A 24773-nucleotide genomic window follows, 5' to 3' on the forward strand; every position below is an offset into this window, starting at 1 on the left:
CATTCAAAACTATATTCATCCCCCTACCATCTACCAACCTCGTACACTTCATCACTTTACTCTTATTCCCATTTACTTTCAATTTCCTCCTTTCACACACCCTTCCAAACTCCTCTAGCAACTGTTTCAATCTCTCCTCTGAATCAGCCACCAGTGCAGTATCATCTGCAAACAGCAGCTGCTTAAGATTCCACTCTCCGCCATCGACATTCACCAGACTCAGACCTCCACCTAAAACACTTGCATTCACCTCTCTTACAACACCATCCATATAAATATTAAACAACCAAGGCGACATCACACATCCCTGTCGCAGCCCCACTCTCACGGGAAACCAGTCACTCACAGCATTTCCCACTCTTACACACGCTGTACTATTTAGATAAAAACTTTTCGCCCCTTTTAGTAACTTACCATCAAGTCCATACAATCTTAAAACAGTCCACAAAGCCTCCCTATCAATTCCGTCATACGCTTTCTCTAAATCCATGAATGCCCAAAACACATCCTTGCCTTTCACTAAATACTTTTCACACACTTGTCTCACATCAAGCACCTGATCCACGCATCCCCTCCCTCTCCTAAAGCCACACTGCTCATCACCAATTACTCCCTCTGTACCCTCTCTAACTCTCATAATTAACACTCTACCATACACCTTACCTACAACACTCAACAGACTTATACCCCTAAAGCTAGTACATTCATACTTATCACCCTTGCCTTTATACAACGGGACCACACAAGCACTTGCCCAGTCAATTGGCACTATACCTTTCACAAAGCACACATTCAACAGTCTTACTAACCAGTCAACAATAGTCACTCCACCACCCTTCAGGCATTCAACAGCACACCCATCCATACCTGCAGCTTTCCCTGTTTTCATCTCCTTTATTGCCTTCTCCACTTCATCCTTCGTGATCAAAGAATCATTCAACTCTCCCAACACATTTATTCCTTGCACCCTTCCATCTGCCACAATCTCAGCCACCCTTTCCTCCTCTACATTTAACAGTCTTTCAAAATACTCTGCCCATCTCTTCCTTACTGCATCAATCTCAATTAACATCCTTCCATCCTCTGCTTTTATTCGCTTTTCCTTCCCCGACTCTCCCTTCCGCACCCTTTTCACCTCCTTCCAAAACATTTTCTTATTCTGTTGAAAATTCTCAGTCAGCCGCCTACCCCATCTCTCATCTGCTGCCACTTTAGCATCACGCACAGCTCTTTTCACCCTATTCTTCCTTTCCTTATACCTCTCATATGACACCTCATCCTTCCTCTGCAGCCACACTTCATACAGTATGCACGTCTCTTCTCTGCCACAGCCATACTTACTTCCTCGCACCACCATTCACTTCCTTTTCTTACACCACCACCCACACGTCTCACACCACACACCTCTTCTGCATGCCCCACCACAGCACTCTTAAACAACTGCCATTCCTCCTCCACACTGCCATTTTCCTGATCTTTCACTGCGTTCCACTCATCTTTCAATTTCTCCTGATACCCTATAATTTTCTCTCTTTTATCCAACTCACTCACTTTCAAAACCTCCCTGCCACACCTAACCCTCCTAGCTCTCACCCATCTCATACCTACTCTTAACTTTCCCTCCACCAGGTAGTGGTCAGACATACCTCCACCCTCCCCTCTCAGAACTCTCACATTCAACAATCTTCCTATTACATTCCTAGACACAACCACATAGTCCATCAAAGCTCTATCAACAACCCTTCCACCCTCCTGTCTCACCCATGTATACTTATAAATATCTTTCTTTTCAAACAGCGTATTTCCAATCACTATCTCTCGCTCAACACACATCCCTATCATTCGTTCCCCATTTTCATTTCTTCCAGGCACACCATGCATACCAACTACTCCTTCAACTGCTACATTTCCCACTCTAGCATTCAGATCTCCCATCATTACCACATTCACATTCGCTCCAAAACTCTGCAGACACGCATCAACATCATTCCAGAAAGACTACCTCTCTTCTTCATCTCTTTCACTACCAGGCCCATATGCACTCACAAACACCCACAACTCCCGTTCAAATTTCGCTTTCATCCACATCAGTCTCGATGACACCTCCTTCCATTCAGTCACACACTGCTGTACTTACGGACTCACTAACAAAGCCACACCTTCTCTTGCCCTTCCTCTATCAACACCAGACAATCTTCCAGTCACACTTCCAAACGTAGACTCACCCTTCCCTTTCATCTTCGTTTCACTCAAAGCTAACACATCCAGCTTTCTTCTTACAAACATTCTCCCAATCTCCTCCCTTTTAGCCTCAATCGTACTACATCCACGCACATTCATAGACCCAATCTTCAGGGTACGGGGATAACTCAATCCCCCATCCCTTTCTCTGGCCTGCCTTTTTTTAGGAACTAAAAAACAGAGGAGGGGGTCCCTAGTCCCCTCACCCCGCCCCTTTTAGTCGCCTTTTACGACACGCAGGGAATACGGTGGCAGTATTCTTCCTAACACAACCTGGCCGCAGAGTAGTAGTACCACTCCATAGTGCGGCCGGATTGTGTCTTTCCAGCCACTCTTAGTAAATAAGCGGGTGAGCCTGTTTTGTACTTCTATTCCTGCATCCAACAGTAAATCTGCTACTATTCCATCTTCTCCAGGGGCCTTCCCTTTTTCCACGCTTTTAAGAGAAATGTTCACTTTGGTGTTACTTCAGGTATTTCACTTGTGTCAACTGAAATGTTAGCTATTGGTACTATTGTCATAGATGCATACAGTTCTTTGTAAAATTCTTCAACTCTTCACCATCCTATCTCTGCATTTAATGACTTTACAATTTTTGTCACCACCCCAGCTGCCACTACGACCATCATCACAGCTACTACCACAACCACCACCCCAGCTATCACCACCACCACCACCATCCCAGCTACCACTACCACCTTCACCACAGCTACTACCACAACCACCACCCCAGCAATCACCACCACCACCCCACCTACCGTCACCACCACCACCACCACCACCACCCTAGCTACCACCACCACTACCCCAGCTACCACCACCACCACCATCATCGCAGCTACCACCACCACCACCGTCATCATCACAGCTACCGCCACCAACACCACCACAGCAACCACCATCGCCATAGCCACCATCATCACCAGCATTTTATGCTGAATAAAATCGTCAGTTCGTAGCATCAATGAAACAATAGACGTCAGAGTGTAGATGTACTCTCTGTCTGTCTTCTGCAAAGACGTAATAACCTCCATGGAAATGGTCCGCCACCGCTACCATGTGCACATATTACAACACCCATGGGAACAATTATTAGGGACCAAAACACCTCATCAGAAAATATCAATTGATGTAATTGAAACTGGCCTATATGGAGCCCAGTTCCAACCATCCTGCTAAGTTTCATCAAAATCCTTTTGATTGCACTACACACACACACACACACACACACACACACAGGATTATTGTATATTTGATGAGAGTAAGGTCAACTTAATTATGCGTGCTGTTGACACCTTTCCCTCTCTAGTAACTTGTCTTTTGTAATTTTCTAAGGCTGACTTCGGCCCACTGCAGGGGTTCTGCTAGGCCAGTGATTCTCAGACTATGAGTCGCGACCCAAAGGTGGGTCACGAGAGGAATTTTGATGGGTCGCAGGGACATAGAATTGGCCTAATGCCTTCAGTGTATTTTATTTATTTAACTGAAATTGTAATTATCCTTAGTAAGCTATTAACATATTCATAATAACTACGATAGGCTATAATCCGATTACTCTCTCTCTCTCTCTCTCTCTCTCTCTCTCTCTCTCTCTCTCTCTCTCTCTCTCTTTACCCTGTGAGTCGCGAAGTTTTGAAATATTCCAGATAGGGTCACACACTAAGAAGTATGAGAATCGCTGTGCTAGGCTTTGAGGCAGGGGCTAAGTGGATCCACTGAATCCAACCCGGATCCATCAGCTACATCTGTCTTATATATGGTGATGTTAGCACCGAAAGCACGAGATGAAGGGGGGGGGATATGGGGCTTGCTGGGCTTAAGAACTGATATTATAACACACACACTCACACACACACACACACACACACACACACACACACACACACACACACACACAAGCCAATGCCTGACCAAATTAGAAGATAGAAAGCAAAAACAAAGCATGTTGTAGGCCTATCCAATCTAAAACCAAGGTTTGGGTGGAGTCCAGCCGGGGATTTCCCGGCGTACAGCGCTGCCTTGTTTCCTATACTCTGATTGGCTAGTGGCTGACCTGACACCGTTAGAGTTCGTCCGCTCACATCTCGCCACCTGGCCTGACATGACTTCACCCTCTTGTGTGTGTGTGTGTGTGTGTGAGTGTGTGTGTAAAGACAAACTAATTTAAGTCATAAATATAATTTAAGTTATATATATAACAGAAAGTGAACAGTGGAAGCACGTAACAGAAGCTTAAATCTCCCTCCAGTGGATCAATTCCCAGTATGGGCCTGGATGTTGCCGCTCGTGAGCTTTTTAACTTATTTATTTCTATTAAGAAAATAGCGTATGCTCTAGTGATTCCTTCAAATTATATTATAAACGTAATTGTTACATTACTTACCCAGCTTAGAACTACCGTGAAAGTCGGTAAAAGTAACCACATTTTTTTCAGCAACACTGTAAAATATGTATGCCACTTTTCTTTATTGATGTACAAGAGCCATATGCATTACTAGTTTACCTTCCTTTGATATGCTAGAATACTTACGTTTATATTGTACTAGTATGTGTGTACCTATCTGTGATGCCTATTACATATATAACAGAATCTATTCATCGCTCGTTTAGGAAGTATGGCATGGCTGCACCCAGCGCCAGACCCCACCCAAACCTTGGTTTTAGATTGGTGAGTGAGCCCCAATATTTTAGGCTCAGCCTTAAATAATAGTTTAAGTTCAGTGCTTCCCTGAGTATTGGACCTTAAAAAGATAAGGTTATGAAATGCACTTTGAGACTTTACCATTATTTATTAATTTGCCGAGTGGAAGTATTGCATATCTGTAGCACACTGACGTTGAGATATTTGGCATATATATATATATATATATTATATATATCATTCATTTATTGCCAGACGCCATGTATCCCAAACGGGGTGGCCAAGGGCTTAGAGTTAATTGTTCTACAGGGAGGGGCACTAATCCTCCACCAAACCCACTTGACACGTAGGGACAACGTTATGCCAACAGCATCTAGTGTTCCCAGGCGGTCACCCATCCAAGTACTAACCAGACCTAACGTTGCTTAACTTCACTGATCGGACGGGAAGCGGTGTACTCAACGTAGTATATATATATATATATATATATATATATATATATATATATATATATATATATATATATATATAAAGTTTCATAGCAGTGATCATAACTCTTCGGAAATAATTAAATCTACGTGAAGATGAGAAGTTTAAACTACGTTTTTATTATTATTATTTTTTTTATTATCAATTTATTTGTTTATTTACAAAAATGTTTATTATAGAACTATTGGATAAGAAGGTGGTGGTGTTAGTACTGTTATGTCCCCACCTCACGCTGTCACAGGCTCCAACAGCAGTAGTACAGTATAGGAAGGACGTTGCCCAGCGAGTTGTTCTTCCACTGGTCAGCCTTTAGGTGTACAGTACACAAGATCAGCTGAGGCATTGTAAATAAACACTGGCTTCTCAAGCTCAATGTCTTTATTTTCCAAATAATTACACTTAATGCTTGCCAGCTTCACTATTCTCACAAGCACTGGAGCTATACAAGCTTTACTAACTGCCTGACAACACTTCGCTATTTTCACAAGCACCGATGATGTACAAACTTCAATAAACACTTCACTGTTTTCACAAGCACCGATGATGGACAAATTCAATAAACACTTCACTGTTTTCACAAGTACCGAAAATATACAAACTTCACGGCACTGACACTTCACTTCACTCAAACTGAACTGAAAACCGACTGAAACCTGAACTAGTCTCTTCTCCAACCTTATGTAACTTTGCATTGTTCGAGAGTGATTACTTCTCCACAGCTCTGATGTATTTCAGAGAGAGGGAGAGCACAGTTACCAACTCGGAGAAACCCAAAACATGCAAATTTTCTTACTGTACATAACACTATAAATTATTTACCATACAAGCTTAATTTGAATTGCATAATTTAACAATCACATAACTAAAACGTTATTGAGAAAAAGAGCACAAAAATTAATGCAAAACTTACGAAATAACTACACTCACAAACAGCAGGCAAACTGGCAACTCTGACTCGTACCAAAACCTACCTAACTGGGAAAGTCCGCTTCAGAACAGTACAAATTAACTCCAGATTTTTGAAAGCATTACATGGAAAGTAAATTGAATTATCCTACATTGTTCCCTCACCACTCTCCAAAAGTAATAATAATAATAATAATAATAATAAAACAGTAAACCAAGTCTGGCTTTAGTGTTTTTTTAAGTCGTAGTTTCCTCTCCAGTTCACCCACAGCACAAACCCTGCTCACTAGGAAAGGTTTGTAACACCACAAAATAAGCGTCGACTGGAGACTGGAGAGTTACACGTACAATAAAAAATTTCAATAAAAATCTACAAATATATACATGTATGAAAACTCAAAACTTCTTCCGTTAATCTGGACTTAGAACAGAAGAAGGTATGAGGGATGAAGATAAAAGAGAAAAGGTGCCGAGAAGACGAGATATGACTAGATATGGCAGGAAGAGAAGAGAAGAGGCCGCTAGAAGAGAAATGAAGAGAAGAGAAAACGAGATGGCTAAAAGAGAAGAGAAGAGGAGATGACTAAGAGAGAAGAGAAGAGAAAAGGTGGATAAATGAGAAAAGATGGGTTTAAAGAGAAGAAAAGAGTGGAGAAAAGGTGGGTAAAAGAGAAGAGGTGGCTACAAGAGAATAGAGGAAAACAGGTAACTAAGAGGTGAGGAGAGGTGGCTAGAAGAGAAGGAAGAGGTGGCTAAAGAAGAGGAGGGGAAGAGAAGAGCCGAGAAGAGGAGGAGAGAAGAAGTGGCGACAAGAGAATATGAAAGGTGATTAGAAGAATGAGAAGAGAGGAACTGGTGAGAATAGAAGAGAAAACATGGACCGAGAAAAGAAAAGATACGATTAGAAGAGAACAGGTGGTCAGACGAGAACTGAAAAGTAGAGATGAGGTAACTACAAGAGAAGAGAACCTGAAAGTGGTAGCTAGAAGTGATGAGAGGAGAGGAGAGGATAAGAGGTAGGTAAATGAGAGGAGAGGAGAGGATAAGAGGTAGGTAAATGAGAGGAGAGGAGAAGAGACAGCTAGAAGACATGAGAAAAGCAGTGGTGGCCAGAAGAAAGAGATGAAAAGCTGAGGGGAGGGGAGGGAATGGAGGAGGAAATGAGGTGAAATGAGATGGGATGGTAGGGAAGGGGAGTGGAGGGGATTAGATGAGAGGAGAGCTAATATAGAGGAGAAGGGGAAGGTACGCGAGAAAACAAGAGAAGAGGAAGGAATCTCGCCATCCGTCACAATCCAAGTCATAACTGCCAGGACTAAATCTGCACACAGTCATGCTAATTCTGTTTTCTGAAGTGTCATGCAGTAATTGTCATTACATACTATACTGGAAGGTAGGTACATAAAATGTTGGTTATCTGAACAGAGCAGGTTCCCATGCCATCCACGATGGTTTTACATGCTGTACTGTACTGTACAGTCACGAGCAATACGAGTAATATGTTCACCGCCCTGGCGTGTGTGAAGTCTAAGGCAAGGCTGGAGAAAGGCCAGGTAAACAAACATTGGTCGGCTCAGCAGCGTAGTAATACTTCATTACGTCAGAGGTTTACTCATCTGAACCTCAATACATTTCACACCTGCATGAAGGGTCATGAGGGTGAAAAGCATATTTTTCTATTATCCTGTTATTTTGTGGGAAAGCCAAAAGATATTATTACTTGTGACTACGTCACATTATGTGGTAGGCGGGGGCGCTCACCATCCACTCACTCCATGTAGTGCTGCTCTCGGGTGTCTGCCCTTTCCTCACCATCCTTCTTTCCTTCCATTCTCTTATGTCTTTCTTTCCTTCATTCTTTCCTTGTCCTTCTGCCTACGGGTGACTTTACACTCCCTCTTCTGTCTTTCTTTCCTTCATTCTTTCCACTTCCTTCAGCCTGTGGGTGACTCTACACTGAGTGACAAGCCAAATGGTTTCCTGTGCACCAGGAAACCATTTACTACGCTCAGTGGTAACCATATAACCAAATTTTGGCGCGTGGTGATTTAATGGGTAATTATTGCGCTCCAGTCGGATTGAGCCGGTGAAGGTTTATATCCAGGGGGTGGTTGGGGTTGATTGCTCATGTAATGCCACTCAGGGATGAGTGAGGTTGGTCACTCTCATCTTAAATGTCGGGACCAACTGCCTAGCCCCGGCCTCTTACCTAGCCCCGGCCTCTTACGCTCCTCATGGGGCAATGTAGGATTGGATGATGGATGGATGGATGGATGGACTACGTCACATTAGGCCTCTCCTGTCTGAAGCTTATTAGTGGTGCCTTCATTCACAGTACAAAAAGATAGAACTAACAAAAATAAATCTATTATATTTTTTAATAATATGCTTACTTTTTGCAGGCCACTTCCATCACTGATGATCTAGTCCGTGTGGACTCCTTCAGAGTAAGACCCTATAGGGACGGCCACGACCTACTTGGTCTGTGCCTTAGTCTGGCCCTGTCTATTATTATTAATGTTTCCTTACTCAGACGCACCATGAAGAATAATGAGTATCATAGTAATTCATTGCGAGCTGCTGATAGTTATATTTGTGTGTGTGTGTGTGTGTGTGTGTGTGTGTGTGTGTGTGTGTGTGTGTGCGCGCACACACACACACACACACACACACACACACACACCTTCTTACCACTCCTTTTTAGTTGTTACACAAAGGTGGTTGCTGTCCACAGCAGTGTAATATTAAACATACTGTAATTACATTTTTTTTCTTTTAATGCAAGGAAGAAGGAGCCAAAGGCCAGAAACCCGTAAGGTTGTTCCCTCCAAGAAAAAACAAAAACAAGATAACAGAGAATCAGGTTCAAGATCTTTTCATTTTGAGATGCATGGACACACTGCTTTTCAAAGGCTGGAGGTCATAGGCAATAGGAAATACAGACCGAGGAAGACAGCTGACTGATTCTGGTAATTTCAGCAACACTTGTGATATTTCATACATACAGAAACAGCAAGTGCCTTCCCCAGTGCTGTGGCATACTTACAACAGCTGCGTTGAAGCAGTAAACCCCTCCAGCCAGAGGTCATCCTTTTCACTTTGTTCTTGTTACCGTCATACGATCTGATTCAGGTCAAATGAGATCCTTCGTACTGAATGAGTTAATATGTTATACCTAGCCCCGGACTAGACGGCAGCCCTCTGGGTTCCCACCATGCTTATAATCTGGCACGAGTGAAATTCTCCCACTGTGGAAAAAAGAAAATCCGTTCCTAACATTTTCGGGTGGAACAGCCATGGGCCGCCGCCCCCAAGGGGAGCAACCCTTGGGAGTCCCATCCTGTCAAACCTGACCCGGGGGAGATCTACCACTGTGCTAAATTTCGTTTTCCTAACACTCCTCCCATAAGGCCTGAACCCAATTCTTCAAGCAAGAATACACCTTGCCCTCTTGGTTACTATCCTCCTCAGCGAGTAAGGAAGGGAGTGCCAGTTACGGAGAAGCACCTCATCTGGCAAAAAAAAAAAAAAAAAAATCCAAATAGAGGTACAGATGCTTTACTAGCTTGGAAGGGAAAGCAGTGGGGGGAAAACGCTATGTGTTTAAAACTAAACTGGATAAAAGCTGATACTGAGACAGGACAACACAAGTTTAGTAAAGAAGAAGGCACAGAGAAACAAACTTATGGCTGTGAAATCAGTTTGTTCGCCGCTAAACATACAATATATTAAAGCAGTATCTACATTATGGAACGGTGGTGATAAATGTACTAATGGAGACACTATTAATGGCATCTCTCTCTCTCTCTCTCTCTCTCTCTCTCTCTCTCTCTCTCCATACACCATACCCATCAGTGTTATCCTCCTCCTCCCCCTCCTCATCATCATATCATTAACCTTGGCCGTTCTCACTGCTGTGAAGGACCAGGACGCTGTACCCCAGGACATCTTGGCTACCATACTCCTGGTGGTCTTGGCTACCATACTCCTGGTGGTCTTGGTTACCATACTCCTGATGGCTTTGGCTACCATACTCCTGGTGGTCTTGGCTACCATACTTCTGGTGGTCTTGGCTACCATACTCCTTGTGGTCTTGGCTACCATACTCCTTGTGGTCTTGGCTACCATACTCCTGGTGGTCTTGGCTACCATACTCCTGGTCATCTTGGCGACCATACTCCTGGTGGTCTTGGCTACCATGCTCCTGGTCATCTTGGCTACTATCCTCCTGGTCATTTTCGCTAACAGACTTCTGGTCATCTTGGCTACCATACTTCTGGTCATCTTGGCTACCATGCTTCTGTTCGCCTTGGCTACCATGCTTCTGGTCGTCCTCTTCTTCTCTATCGTCGACATCATCTTCCTGGTAGTCCTCGCTGCCATGGTTACCGTCACCTCTTTCGTACTCATGGGCGGTCTCATTGCTGAAATCACCTTCTTGGCCAATGAACCGGTCGTTAGGATCAGTGTGGTCGTGTTCGTCGTGTGGGAACGGTCGCCGTCTGATCTTCATCTCGATGTGTGTAAGAACGAGGACGTGTTCTCGCGAGGACCACCAGCGCATCTCGGTGCTGTTGTTTTTCCTGTGTGGCATAACAAGGCTGAGGTTAGTGCCTGTCAACTACACGGGGGCATTAAGGCAGACATTTAATTTTTGATACCCAAAGATCTCGTGGCCGACCCGGGAATCAAACCCGTAATTAACCTCTCCTGTTGTGGGCCGAGTGTGCTTCTGATTAGACCACCACCACCCCCAAATGACGGACGAAGGGGTGGGTGGGGGAAGAGGGAGTGGTGGGGGAGGGTTTGTAGGTAGGAAGGAGAGGCTGTGGGTAGGAGGAAGAATGGGTAAGGGAGGAGGATACGTTGCGCATGGGTAGATATGGGAAACAAAATTATAGGCAGTGGTAGGGAAGAGGTAGCGGGTAGGACAGGGGTGGTGGGCTGCGAGGAGTTAATAGGGAAGAAGTGTTGACTGGAGCAATGTGGTGAGCAAGTGTTCGTATTCTTGTCAGTTTGGGTGGTGGGTAAGTGTTCGTATTCTTGTCAGTTTGGGAAGTTTTCTAGTACCTCTTCCTTATCAAATAATTTATTTTTTTCTTTTTTGGACGTTAATAATCTCTAGCTGATTATTTGTGCACATTATCTATATTTATCCATATCAGATAATACACAAGAGAATGAGAAGGTTTACAATACAGAATAAATCACGATGGAATAGGCAGTGCTTTTTAAATCCATAAGATTACGAGCCAAGGAACGTGGGCGTCCGGACGGGGGACAAACGGGGGCAGTTGCCCAGCCTTGGAATTCCAAAGTGTGTTTGGAACTTTCCCGGTCGTCACGTATATTTTCGTTCCTTTAAGTTATAGCATATTACCAGCTTATGATATATAACTCATGTAATATATAAGTCATGCAACTCATGTAAGTATACAGTATGCCTATGCCTGTTTGGAGTGTGCGTATTTTGATATATTATAACCACGCCTATATGTATAATTTCTTTTATTTTGTTCCCCCCTTACAAAAAATCCTGCGGACGCCCCTGCCAAGGAGTGAATGATGGATGGGAGGCTGGTGTGGTGGATGAGGAGGGTTGCTTTGCTGGATAGTAGGGCAAGTATGGACAGTGTGGAGTGCGGGAGAGAGAAATGATGCAAAGAGTACCAAAGCTTTAAGTAAGACTATGTAACTGCAGAAGTTAAGAAGACACTGACTAATACACGAGATGTAGGGGAAGGTAAGAATGCAGTAATGATGATATTAATCTGGGATGTGTTATTGTGGCCAAGGTGATTGATAACTGCAGTAGTAGATTCTTGCCCCGAGAAAAAATGTTTTGTGAGAGACTTTGTACAGTACTTTACTGTAAAGTAACAAAAAAAAAAAAAATAGTGTTCAAGTTTTTTATTGAAAGTACATGGCGAAAACAACACGTACTCAGTTCTTACACCTATCAACCCGACAAAATCTTCCACAGGTATACCCACTAGTGTTTAATAATATTCAGCTTAATCCTGCATCATCCTTGAACATGCTTGGGGTTTCATTTACTCGGGACTTATCTTGGAAAGATCATATTACATCTCTTGTAAAATCTGCTTCCAAGAGATTGGGTGTGCTAAGCCGACTCCGCTCTTTCTTTACCCCTGCGCAATTGTTGACTCTATACAGGGGTTTTACCCGCCCCTGTGTGGAGTACAACTCTCATGTGTGGGGAGGCTCCCCACATACAGCTCTTCTCAATAGGGTGGAGTCAAAGGCTTTTCGTCTCATTAACTCTCCTCCTCTTACTGACTCCCTTCAACCTCTGTCTCTTCGCCGCACTGTTGCATCTTTATCTCTTTTCTATCGCTACTTTAATGGTCACTGCTCCTCTGAACTGTCTGCTTGCATTCCTCCACCTCTACGACGGGCGCGTAGCACCCGTCTGGCAGCAAACTCTCATCCTTTTTCTGTCCAACTCTCTAATGCAAGAGTTAACCGTTACTCCCAGTCATTCATTTATGCAACAGGTCAGCTCTGGAACTGTCTCCCTCTGTCTGTATTTCCTGCTGCCTATGATCTCCAGTCTTTCAAACGCAGTGTGTCCAGGCATCTCAAAATGATCGGATCTTGAATTTGGCTCTATATTGTATTTTGTTTTTCTCTTGGAGGGAACTGTTACTGCGGGCTCATGGCCTTTGGTTCCTTCTTCCTCGCATAAAAAAAAAAAAAAAAATCAGCCGTATTCTTGAATCTAGATCCTGAAGGCACAGAAAATCAGCAACTATGATTTAGGAGCGGGAGGTCGAAGGGGAGGCAGACTTGGTCATGAGACCTTAAGCCGCGCGTCGGAGAAAGTCCCGTGGGTCTAGTAAAATGTATTCAAATGAAAATTATATATTTAAAAAGGAAATTCTTGTGAAACAGAATAGGCAGGATACAAACTCATTATATCCATAATATGGTACTGCTTTGAAGTATGAAAAACCTGAAATATGAAACATGATTTCCATGTATAAAATTACATTTTGTTCCACGTAAAAGTATTTATATATTTGAGAATCACATTTTTTACTTATTTTTTTCCCCACCCATGGTAGTGATGAGTACCGGGGGGATGCAACCCTCAGAACAGTTTACACAAAGCCTTGTAGTGGCACTTCTTTAGAAATGACATCTTTTGCAGGTTTTCAGGTTTTTAATTAATTAATTAATTAATGCTCTCTCTCTCTCTCTCTCTCTCTCTCTCTCTCTCTGTTAACCACCGGGATTGATCATGGGCTCTGCTGCAGCAAGAACAAGAGGCACAGGAAGAGATCACATCCTCATTTTCTTGGCCTTCCTACAAAAAGCAGATCACAGCTACTCCGTCCATTTTAACCTGGCCTAAAACTGCCACGAATGCAAATTTGTAACGAGAGATAAATCCTTGAATGCTTGTCACGAAGAACCACAGTGAACAGGATACAGATCTGTGGTACCGTACTGCCCTACCCTGCCCCTGACCTACGGGAAATACACAGCCTAAAAATCGACAGATACACATTACCAGCAAAAAACTTCTTGTGAGTGTGTGTGTGTGTGTGTGTGTGTGTGTGTGTGTGTGTGTGTGTGTGTGTGTGTGTGTGCGTGTATTAAAGTAATGGAAACAGCTTTCATCCTCATCCAGTCTGCATAAATGCAATGAAATAGTAACTTTAATGTGAATTTATTTTTCACTCAAACTAGTCTATCTATCTATCTATCTATCTGTCTATTTCCTGAAACCTTAATCCCGTAAGGGGTGGCCACAAACATCGCCTCCGTGTCACCCTGTCCCCCACCATTTCACTGCCCTCCCCCCAGCTCACACCCCTCTCTCTCTTATACCTCTCTAATCCATCCTTCCCTTTCCCCCCCCTCCACCTCACTGACATTAACTCTTCTCGTTAGTCTCTCGCCCTCCATCCTCTCTACATGATCAAACCACCCCGGTGTATTTCTCCTAACACTTTCTATAACATCCACAGTAGTACCATTTGATATATTCACTGAAGGTATTTACGATGTTGAGATTATTATTGTGCAATGTTACGCACTCCTGGTGGTTGCAAATAACTCAGCGCGTGTTGCAAGCCTTGGTACTTTCAGCAGACTTGGCTGGAGATGTTAATATTCCCTCATTGCCAGGAAGGCGTCTGTATAAAGGAAAAAATATATAATAAATAGATCCATTTTCTTATGCTGTATACTGTTTTCCACATTTCATAAAGTTTAAAGTGATTTATTGAAGAGCTGATTTTTTCCCCCAATATCCCTATCTGCGGGGTACCGAGGTCGCAGAAATCGCCTTTTTTTTTTTTTTTTTTAATGCAAAGAAGAAGGAACCAAAAGCTAAGAGTCTACAAGACTGTACCCCCGAAGGAAAAAAAAAAAAAAAAAAAGCCAAATTCAAGATTTTGATGCTTGGTCATATTGCATATAATAGACTGGAGACCATAGGCACAAGGAAATACAGACAAAGGAAGATAGTTCCAGAGCTGATTGTTGCATTCATGAAGGACTGGGAGTAATAGTTAGCTCTTGCATTTGAGAGTTGGACAGAAAGGGGATGAGTTTGTTGCCAGACGGGTGCTACGCACCTGCCGTAACGGAGGAGGAATGCAGGTAGACAGTTAAGAAGAGCAGTGACCGTTGAAGTGACGGTAGAGAAAGGATAATGATGCAGCAGTGCGGCAAAGAGACAGAGATAGTAGGGAATCAGTGAGAGGAAGAAAGTTAATGAGACGAAAAGCCTTTTACTCGATCCTGCTGAGAAGAGCTGTATGTGGGGAGCCTCCCCACACGTGTAAATTGTACTCTAACCAGGGGCGAATAAAACCCGTGTATAAAGTCAACAACTGCGAGGAGGTAAAGAAGACATGGTGTCGGCTTGGTACACCTAATGTTTTGAAGGCAGATTTTGCTAGAGGGGTAATATGATCTTTCCGGAATAAATCCCGAGAGAATGAAACCCCTTGAATGTTAAGAGATGATGAAGGATTGAGTTGGATATTGTTAAATATTAACGGATACTCCTGTGGGAGATTTTGACGGATCGAAAGATGTAGGAACTGATTTTTTGATGCGTTAGAAACAACAAAGTTAATTTTACCCCAATCAGAGATATGGACCAAGTTAGACATAAGGTGTGCCATAGTTTCATCCCTTGTGTGTTGAAATAACTGCAGAGAAGGTCGCTGCGGGAAGCGAATGGAGAGGTGAAGGGTGGAGTCATCAGCGTATGAGTGGATAGGGTTAGATACACAGCTTAGAAGGTCACTGATGAATAGAAGGAAGAGTTGGTGATGGGACAGAACTCTGAAGAACACCACCACTGATAGCTCCAGGAGAAGATCGGTGAACGTCTACAACAGCAGCTATAGAAAGACCAGAGAGGAAGCTAGAGATCAAGGCACAGAGAGAAAGATACAAACCATTAGAAGGCTGTTTAATTATTGTTTGGGAGAGAGGTTCACCTTTGTGCCAGTACAGTCGCGGTCTAGTATGCGTACGAGTATGAACACATTTGCTTAGAAATTTTATTGTAATAATTATTTCTATATAACCAAATACCTCAAGAAGAAGAAAAGAATGCAGACATATCTTATTAGAATATTAACGAGTACATTAATACCGTGTGAATTAAAGCACATTAAAATATGGGGAGACTCTGGTAAATAAGACCAGTAAGTGCGCTTTGTGAGCGCGTGACGAGTGAGCGAACGCCTTGTTATAACAATTTCCCGCTGACAAATTATTTCTTCATGATGGTAGCTGAAGAATGAAAAATATACTGGAACGATAGACATTCTCTCAAAAACACCCACACAGACAAAGGAAACTCACACAAACACTCGCTTGGAAAATTCGATATTCCAAGGGGTTCCTATGCCTTTATGGGTGATTTTTAAGTTGATAACAAAATTTAATGAATAAATGTATCACATGTAGAAATAATTTCAACTCTACTTCACATAGGAGTAAAGTTATTAGCTTCTGCTTAGCGGGTCGGGCCGGGTTGGGCCGGGCCGGGTCGGGCTGCTTATTTCCAAACTTAACTGAGAGTAAACATCATTGCTGGCTCCTAATAACACGGGCTGGCCGGAAGAAAATTACTCTTCTTGAGAAATGCTCAAATCAAGGCGGGATGGGGTAGAAGAAAGCCTGAGTTGAAAAGAAGAATCCCCCAGGAGGGGATTCACTAATGAGGCTGGTAGTTTGAGTCCGTATCTGAGATTGATCACTGACAGGTGGTTTCCTGATTATGCCCTTCAGCGACTCTCGCAGCTGGGTTAAGTTTATAGGACCTTCAATGAATTAGCCTCTTCCCCTCCGCCCGGCCAACTAGACGAAACCTTGTGGTCCACCTGTGGTTCGCGACCAATCGGTTGAGAGACCCTGCTTTGCCCTGGTTTAGGGGTGAGTAATTCTGGTGTTGTCTGACCTGCGCGGTGGGTGTGCTGGGTGGCGACCGTTGGGGTGGGCGGCGTAGCAGGCGTGGAACCACCAACCGCCTTCCTTCTCCACAGCACAACTCTTGTTCATTGCCAGGTCCTGAGGGTAGGGGGAATGGTTTTACTTTTGCTGTATAATACTGTATTATCTAGCTGTGTCTATATCTCTCTATCCATCTTTCAATTTATGTATCTACTATTTCTATTTATTTATCTGTCTATCGATATATATGGGTGAGGAATTTGAGGAATTTTCTGTAGGGGATTTTTATGCAAATGGGGATTTGGGGAAGCCGGGGTATTAGGCACTTTAGTGATTTTCTAAATCCTTCTTGAATCTGAACTGATAATTAGAAGAGTAATTTAGTTACTGTTACTCTTTGGTTGAAGGCATATTTTTCCCAATATAGAAAATGTGCCAGAAAAGAATCAGTTTTGTCTGGAAAAAGAAACCTAGGAATGATCGGGAAATTTGGCACTGATCAAAGAAATATAAAATAAAAACAACATAAACTGAGAGGTCAGGTTTTTCTACCTGCGTCATAATGTGCCAGGTATATGAGAGTGACAAGTACTTATTTTCTTCCTTTTGTTGCTGTTCTCCTTAATGAAGGATTTATATACAAATAATAACCACGGACATTCTTGCCAATATCCATTGCCGATATTCTCAGGGTATACCATCCTCGCCCTATCCGCTCACCATCATTTACACTCCTTTCCACCCAACCACTCCTTCTCTGCCTTCTTATCTCTCAGATTTCTGAGTGAAATCTGTTGTTAAGGCCTTGCTGCCTAATGCTGCCCGTCCCACAACACCAATCATTACAGGGTGTAATCAAACAAACTTACCCTACAACGATCCTTGGCCAGTCCACCTCTTCCTCTCCTCCCACCTCCCCCCATCTGTTTTTTTTTTTCTTTTGAATGGATGTAGAGCTGTGTACTAACCTGGTTTGCCATTGAGCTACAGGACATATTCTGTACAGAGATTAAAATTCTGACAGGTTGAGGTGGGGGAATATTTGTGCCATGGTTCAGCCCATCCCGCCACTGACCTACCGTCATTTGGCACCCTCCACATTAACTTACCTTCAGATATTTAACAGAATTATTTACATTTTATGATCGACATATGTAACAGAGTATCATCATACTGCTGTACTGGTACCACCTTAATCCTAACAAAGAAGGGCAAGGATCGCCAGTTTAATAAACCAAACTACACTGACTTTAAAAATCTATATTATTAGTGGTGATGTATCCCAATATATAAATAAATACAAACAAACATACATAAATACATACATAAATATTTACAATTATATATATATATATATATATATATATATATATATATATAGATAGATAGATAGATAGAGAGAGAGAGAGAGAGAGAGAGAGAGAGAGAGAGAGAGAGAGAATATGGTTATTCAGAACTTAGATTCTTTGTCATACCTCTCTAACTTATCACACATTGACTTTTGCTAACGTTAAGCGGGCCAATGCAGTTATCTGCTTTTCTTAGGATCTTTCATGATATATATATATATATATATATATATATATATATATATAGAGAGAGAGAGAGAGAGAGAGAGAGAGAGAGAGAGAGGGGGGGGCCATTCACGGGGGTAGGGTTCGAGCAGGCTGCATGTCATACCACAGAACAGTGTGACAAAATGAATTTTTTCCTCTGTTAAAATAGCAGGGAATGCCGTTCCCTCTATCCCGTTGCCCTTCCGCTACATTAAGGACTGACAAATGAGAAAGGCTAAAAGAAGAGTTCACCTGATCCTTGTCAAAGGTGGAGAAGCGTCTGCCGGAGTGGTAGAGGGAGAGGGCGTCACCAGCGGTGCCGGAGTAATTGGACACGAGGAGGCGGTAGCCGTCACTCTCAGGACCCACGCTGAACACCTGCCATCACCAGGGACAGTATGTCACGGGGTTTTTTTATAATATCTCAGTAATTTTGATATAAATGGTTAAATATTATTTAAATTGATAATATTCAATAATATTGAAGAGCAGAGACAATGGTTGTCTTGCTACATCAAGCAACGATTACTTTACGTTGGCTTAGCACGATTCTCTGAGAACGAGAATTTATAAACTTCCTCAACAGTACACAGCAGAGACTAATTACTCACAATTGCTGACTTACTGTACTGTTAGCCTCTGGAGAAAGTTACATCACCCCTGACAATAAATAACTAATACTAATAATAATAACATCAGGTTCTTGCTGATGCATTAACTCCTGGCACGACGGATTTTAAGTTAATACAAGACTGGTCTAAGTACCAGTTATGAAAGCAAACGTTTATGCAAGCTAGGAGCTGTATGGAAAATAAGCTTAATTATGGAGAAATGAAACAAGATTTTTACTCTACATTAAGCTCAAGAAATAGAACTGTTAAATTTATTAATCACAAAAATAAATTCAACATTACATTTCAAATCAAATCAATGAGACGCACTCACTCACTCTCACAAAAGCTAAATACTTACGCCTAGGGAAAACACCTTAACTAAGCTCTTAAAACTAGGAAATACACAAAAGAAATACCAGTCGATGAATACTATGTATCACCCGAGGAGTGGGAGGACTTGATACTGTCTCAGTGGAGCCTGGGTGCTAGCGACCTCTCACACTTCTTGGAGCACAGGACCTTTTCTCCATCACAGCAAACACAAGACTGAATTCAAATAATGTATGGGCAGGAAGCACGAGCCACCGGAAGAAGGCGTGGCTAACGGTTTATGCAAGTAGAGGCGAACGATAAAGAAACAATTGTATCGCTCAGTAGCGCACTTAGTGACGTGCATTAAATCGGTCACTTTTGAAAGTGACGAATTATTTGAAAAGTATACCCCGGACATGAGAGAGAAACGGTTAACTGAGCGATACACAGTGAGTATACCACTAATAAATCGTGTCTACTCAAAAAAAGGAAATGTCGAGAATTGATTCGAGACATAACGCCCAATGAAAATTAAATCTTTCTTCCTTCAGAAGAAAGATTTCAATATACATACATATAAATCCTAACTCAGTCACACAAGATTCACACTGTGGTGTGTGTGCTATCCTGCTACAGGAGAAAGTCGCAGTCGTCAGTGAGCGAAAAAACCTCGTGTATTTACGTTAATAGAAGCAAGCTTGAGGGAAAAACTCCTTGACGACGGTGAAAATCCTGTACTCAGGTCAAACTGAGCGAAAATTCGCTACATTTACTCTGACAACTAATTGTTGTGTAGCGTGGTGTATGTAATACACGGTGTAGGTGTGACAGTTGTAGTGTAACTGTACCTACGTGTAAAATGACACAGTAAATAATATGGCGACGATTTAAGGCAGAGGAGAAGAGGCGGCAGCGTGCGGCAGACGATCAGCTGGTCCGCACAGCAAAACTGCTACACCCATTGCTGAACCTGCAAAACCAATTGAGGTGGAGCATCAAAAGTGTCAATGAGACAAAATTCTTATTAAGTTACAATTACTCTCTCTGCCTAGCAGTCAGTGCTACGACGTACATTCGAGGTCGCCATTAATTATAGCACACAATTATGGTCGGCAAGTTGAGAATCCTTGTGCAAACTCGGGTCTTCCATAGCCTCAAGTCGCCTCTGCAGAGTTCTCACTTCCCCCTTAACCTACAGTACTTATATTAGTATCGGGAAGCTGAGAATCCTTGTGCAAACTTGGGTCTTCCATAGCCTCAAGTCGCCACTTCGGAGTTCTATCACTTACTTCACCCTTAACCTACAGTACTATACTTATATTAGTACCGGGAAGCTGAGAATCCTTGTGCAAACTTGGGTCTTCCATAGCCTCAAGTCGCCTCTGCGGAGTTCTCTCTCGAACTTCCCCCTTAACCTACAGTACTATACTTATATTAGTACCGGGAAGCTGAGAATCCTTGTGCAAACTTGGGTCTTCCATAGCCTCAAGTCGCCTCTGCGGAGTTCTCTCTCGAACTTCCCCCTTAACCTACAGTACTTCTATTAGTACCGGAAAGCTGAGAATCCTTGTGCAAACTTGGGTCTTCCATAGCCTCAAGTCACCTCTGCGGAGTTCTCTCTCGAACTTCCCCCTTAACCTACAATACTTATATTAGTATCGGGAAGCTGAGAATCCTTGTGCAAACTTGGGTCTTCCATAGCCTCAAGTCGCCTCTCAACTTTCCCCTTAACTTAAGGTACATAATATGCATGTACAGGCCCTGGACATACTGTGTCCTGTGGGGCCAATGGGCGAGACATCAGGTCTGCACCCACTTCACCACTACCCTGTCTCTCAACTGACTCAGAGATTACAGGTGTGGTTATGAACGGCACAGGAAGGACATGTCCCTGATCAGTGGTGATACTTTGGCACACACTGCAGGAACGGACAAAACTGTCTATGTCTCGTCCCATCCCTGGCCAGAAAAAGTCAGCTCGGATACGGCCCTGGGTCTTCCTTTTGCCCAGGTGACCTCCTGAGGCTGGACAATGACCCCATTGTAACACTGCTGGGCGGTACTTGGCGGGAACGACAAACTGCAGTCGAACCTCGCCCTCGGGTGTTCGTGACTCACGGTAGAGCCGTCCTTGTTTGCGAAGGAACTTGGCTCGACCTCCCCGTGAATACTTAATCACTCGACCCTTTTGTTTATTCCGAACGGCAGCAAGTGTCGGGTCAGAATGTTGTTCTTGTACAACAAGTTGACTGCACATCAGATCTTGCGGCGATTCAATGATCACTGGGGTGACACAGTCTGGAGCCTCAGTCATGGCTCGTGTTACCGCAGCAGCCGAAGTCTGAGTAGCGCCATCGGAGCAACTATCCTTGACTCCATTAATATTGCCTACTATAAAGTCAAATAGAGGCTCTGGCATGACAACCGCAAGTGTCGTACCAGTATAAAATGGAGATGCCACCTGGATACATGCCTCAGGGAACAATCTCACTGATCCATCAATAAGCTTTGCATGGATCTGTCGACCTGTATACTGCTCAGGCCGAACTAGACTCTGCTTGACAGAGCAACCTGAGGAACCATTGTCTCTCAGGACCTTCACAGGAATGCCTCCCACAAACCCTGGCTGAACAAGGAAGGTACTGTCACCTGTGGGAGGGCCTGTGGAGGAAGCAGCTAGCCACTCATGAGGCTGCTGAATTGATGTGGCAAACATTGTGCCTTGAGGGTTATATTGGGAAGATGGAACATTGGCCATCTGTGGAGGGGGTTCACTGTCACTGTGGGACTAGTGAACTGTGGGGAAGTACCCACACTGGTAGGGACGTGACCACCAGGCTGCTGCTGAGGAATGAAGGCTGCATTCGCTTCCTGCCTCTTTTGAGTTGGTGGTGAAAAACTTTGTCCCGTCGGTCGGTTGCGTGGCTGATACTGCTGCTGGTTAGGGTACTTGTTGTACCTCTTCCACTCAGGTTTCTGAGTGTTTTGCCCCTGGTCCTTCCACTGCGGTTTTGGACCTTGACCATTACTCTGAGAACGGCCTTGGTGCTGGGATTCAGTCTGAGACGGCTTCCCCAGACTTGGCAGTATCTTTTCTGCTCCAGGTGTTTTGCTTACGAGGTTGATACCCGTATGCAGTAAAGAATGCGTCAGCCTTCTCTGCCATTTGGCTGGCATCTTTCACCTGGCAGATCTTAAGCTGTGCTATGAGCTCAGCAGGCCACGACCTCTCTAGCTGTGTACGCAGCATAAGGTCAATTATCCCCTCACGCGTGGAAGGAGTTTCATCTTTCTCCATCCACTCATTTAAGTAAGCTGTGAGACGATCAAGGAACTGAACAGCTGTCTCCTTGTCTTGGAGACGAGCTCGCATGAACTGAACTTTGGCGTCGTCTACTGTGAGACCATACGCCTTAATGAGTGCAGCTTTCATCATCTCATATGTGAGATTGTCTCCACGAATTCTGTGGAGAATATCGAGGGCAGGGCCCTCAAATAGGCTAAGAAACTGAAGCCGCTTAGCTGCCTCATCCAGTTGATATAAGTCTGCCATGTCCTCAAAACGAGCTATGTACGGCTCGATTCGCTCGCTTTCCTTGTATGAAGGAAGCTTGATGCGTGGGGTCGCCAGGACATGTGCAGGGAGAACGCTCGTGGAGCTTTGACCAACTGCACCAGACGTGTCTGAAGCCAAGGAATCTCGCTTGAGCTTCAGCACTTCAAGTTCATGTTCTCGTTCTTTGTCTCGTTGTTCACGCTCGTATTCGCGCTGTTCTCGCTCTTTTTCTAACTCGAGCTCGCGTTGTTTCTGCTCGTGTTCGCGCTCTTCTCGCTCGTATTCGCGCTCTTTCTCACGCTGCTCTTGTTCATATGCACGCTCTCTTTCACGTTGTTCGCGCTGTTCACCTCGTCAGATTCGCGCTGAATCTTACGCTCTTCACGGGCATCATTCTCGCTGCTGCTCCTGATTATGCCGTGAGAGTATATACTCTTTAATTTCGGTTGGGTCCGAAAGACCCATTTCTTTGGCTTCCTGTAAAAATACAGTAGTAGCCATTTCGCTAATTTATTAAGCAAACCGAAATTGAGTACTGACTGCTTAGCGACGAATACTAATAAACAAAAATAAAGAGTACAGACACAAGCTAGTGGTGACCAGTCTTATCCAGTTAACTGGCAAAGAATAAATAAAAAATGTAAATGACTGGGAAGACTCAATAATAAACACAATGGGTACGGCGACTTCCCAGAAGCGAATAAAATTGTCTGGCGTTACCAAAAATAAACTAGAGTTAAGTATTCTATTGATTAATAAAGCAAAATTCACTTGCTAAATTAAGGGTAAACACCAGTAAGCTTGTGCCTATAAACTTTAATGATAAATACCTAAATATGAATGAGTGAGCACTATCTCGTGAATAGCTTTAGAGCTAGGAGTTAATATCCTGGCGAGGTCGCCAATTGTCACGGGGTTTTTTTATAATATCTCAGTAATTTTGATATAAATGGTTAAATATTATTTAAATTGATAATATTCAATAATATTGAAGAGCAGAGACAATGGTTGTCTTGCTACATCAAGCAACGATTACTTTACGTTGGCTTAGCACGATTCTCTGAGAACGAGAATTTATAAACTTCCTCAACAGTACACAGCAGAGACTAATTACTCACAATTGCTGACTTACTGTACTGTTAGCCTCTGGAGAAAGTTACATCACCCCTGACAATAAATAACTAATACTAATAATAATAACATCAGGTTCTTGCTGATGCATTAACTCCTGGCACAACGGATTTTAAGTTAATACAAGACTGGTCTAAGTACCAGTTATGAAAGCAAACGTTTATGCAAGCTAGGAGCTGTATGGAAAATAAGCTTAATTATGGAGAAATGAAACAAGATTTTTACTCTACATTAAGCTCAAGAAATAGAACTGTTAAATTTATTAATCACAAAAATAAATTCAACATTACATTTCAAATCAAATCAATGAGACGCACTCACTCACTCTCACAAAAGCTAAATACTTACGCCTAGGGAAAACACCTTAACTAAGCTCTTAAAACTAGGAAATACACAAAAGAAATACCAGTCGATGAATACTATGTATCACCCGAGGAGTGGGAGGACTTGATACTGTCTCAGTGGAGCCTGGGTGCTAGCGACCTCTCACACTTCTTGGAGCACAGGACCTTTTCTCCGTCACAGCAAACACAAGACTGAATTCAAATAATGTATGGGCAGGAAGCACGAGCCACCGGAAGAAGGCGTGGCTAACGGTTTATGCAAGTAGAGGCGAACGATAAAGAAACAATTGTATCGCTCAGTAGCGCACTTAGTGACGTGCATTAAATCGGTCACTTTTGAAAGTGACGAATTATTTGAAAAGTATACCCCGAAATGGAGAGAGAAACGGTTAACTGAGCGATACACAGTGAGTTTTCCACTAATAGTTCGTGGCTTCTCACAAAAAGGAAATGTCGCGAATTGATTCGTGACACAGTACACTCACCCACAAAATTGGTCTGCAAGTCTACTGCGTCTACTTCATGCGTAGGACATGT

At 43.2% G+C, this 24773-nt stretch overlaps 1 protein-coding gene and 1 pseudogene across 1 annotated transcript in view; both read right to left on the minus strand.

Moving 5' to 3' along the window:
- Positions 1–5243: 5243 nt before the first annotated feature.
- LOC145412032 (5S ribosomal RNA) lies at positions 5244–5362 on the minus strand (annotated as a pseudogene).
- Positions 5363–10169: 4807 nt separating this feature from the next.
- Positions 10170–24773, minus strand: part of LOC145411869 (angiopoietin-related protein 7-like) — a 45017-nt gene continuing 30413 nt past the window's right edge. Inside the window, exons 5-7 of the mRNA XM_080281827.1 lie at positions 18532–18657; positions 16731–16840; positions 10170–10860 (exon numbers count right to left, since the gene is read on the minus strand). Coding sequence (XP_080137953.1) covers positions 10170–10860; positions 16731–16840; positions 18532–18657 — 927 coding nt within the window. The remainder of the gene's footprint in view (positions 10861–16730; positions 16841–18531; positions 18658–24773) is intronic.

The sequence above is a fragment of the Coenobita brevimanus genome, chromosome 91 (genome assembly GCF_032717465.1).
Source record: "Coenobita brevimanus isolate Jiangsu-jjx chromosome 91, ASM3271746v2, whole genome shotgun sequence".
NCBI lineage: Eukaryota > Metazoa > Arthropoda > Malacostraca > Decapoda > Coenobitidae > Coenobita > Coenobita brevimanus.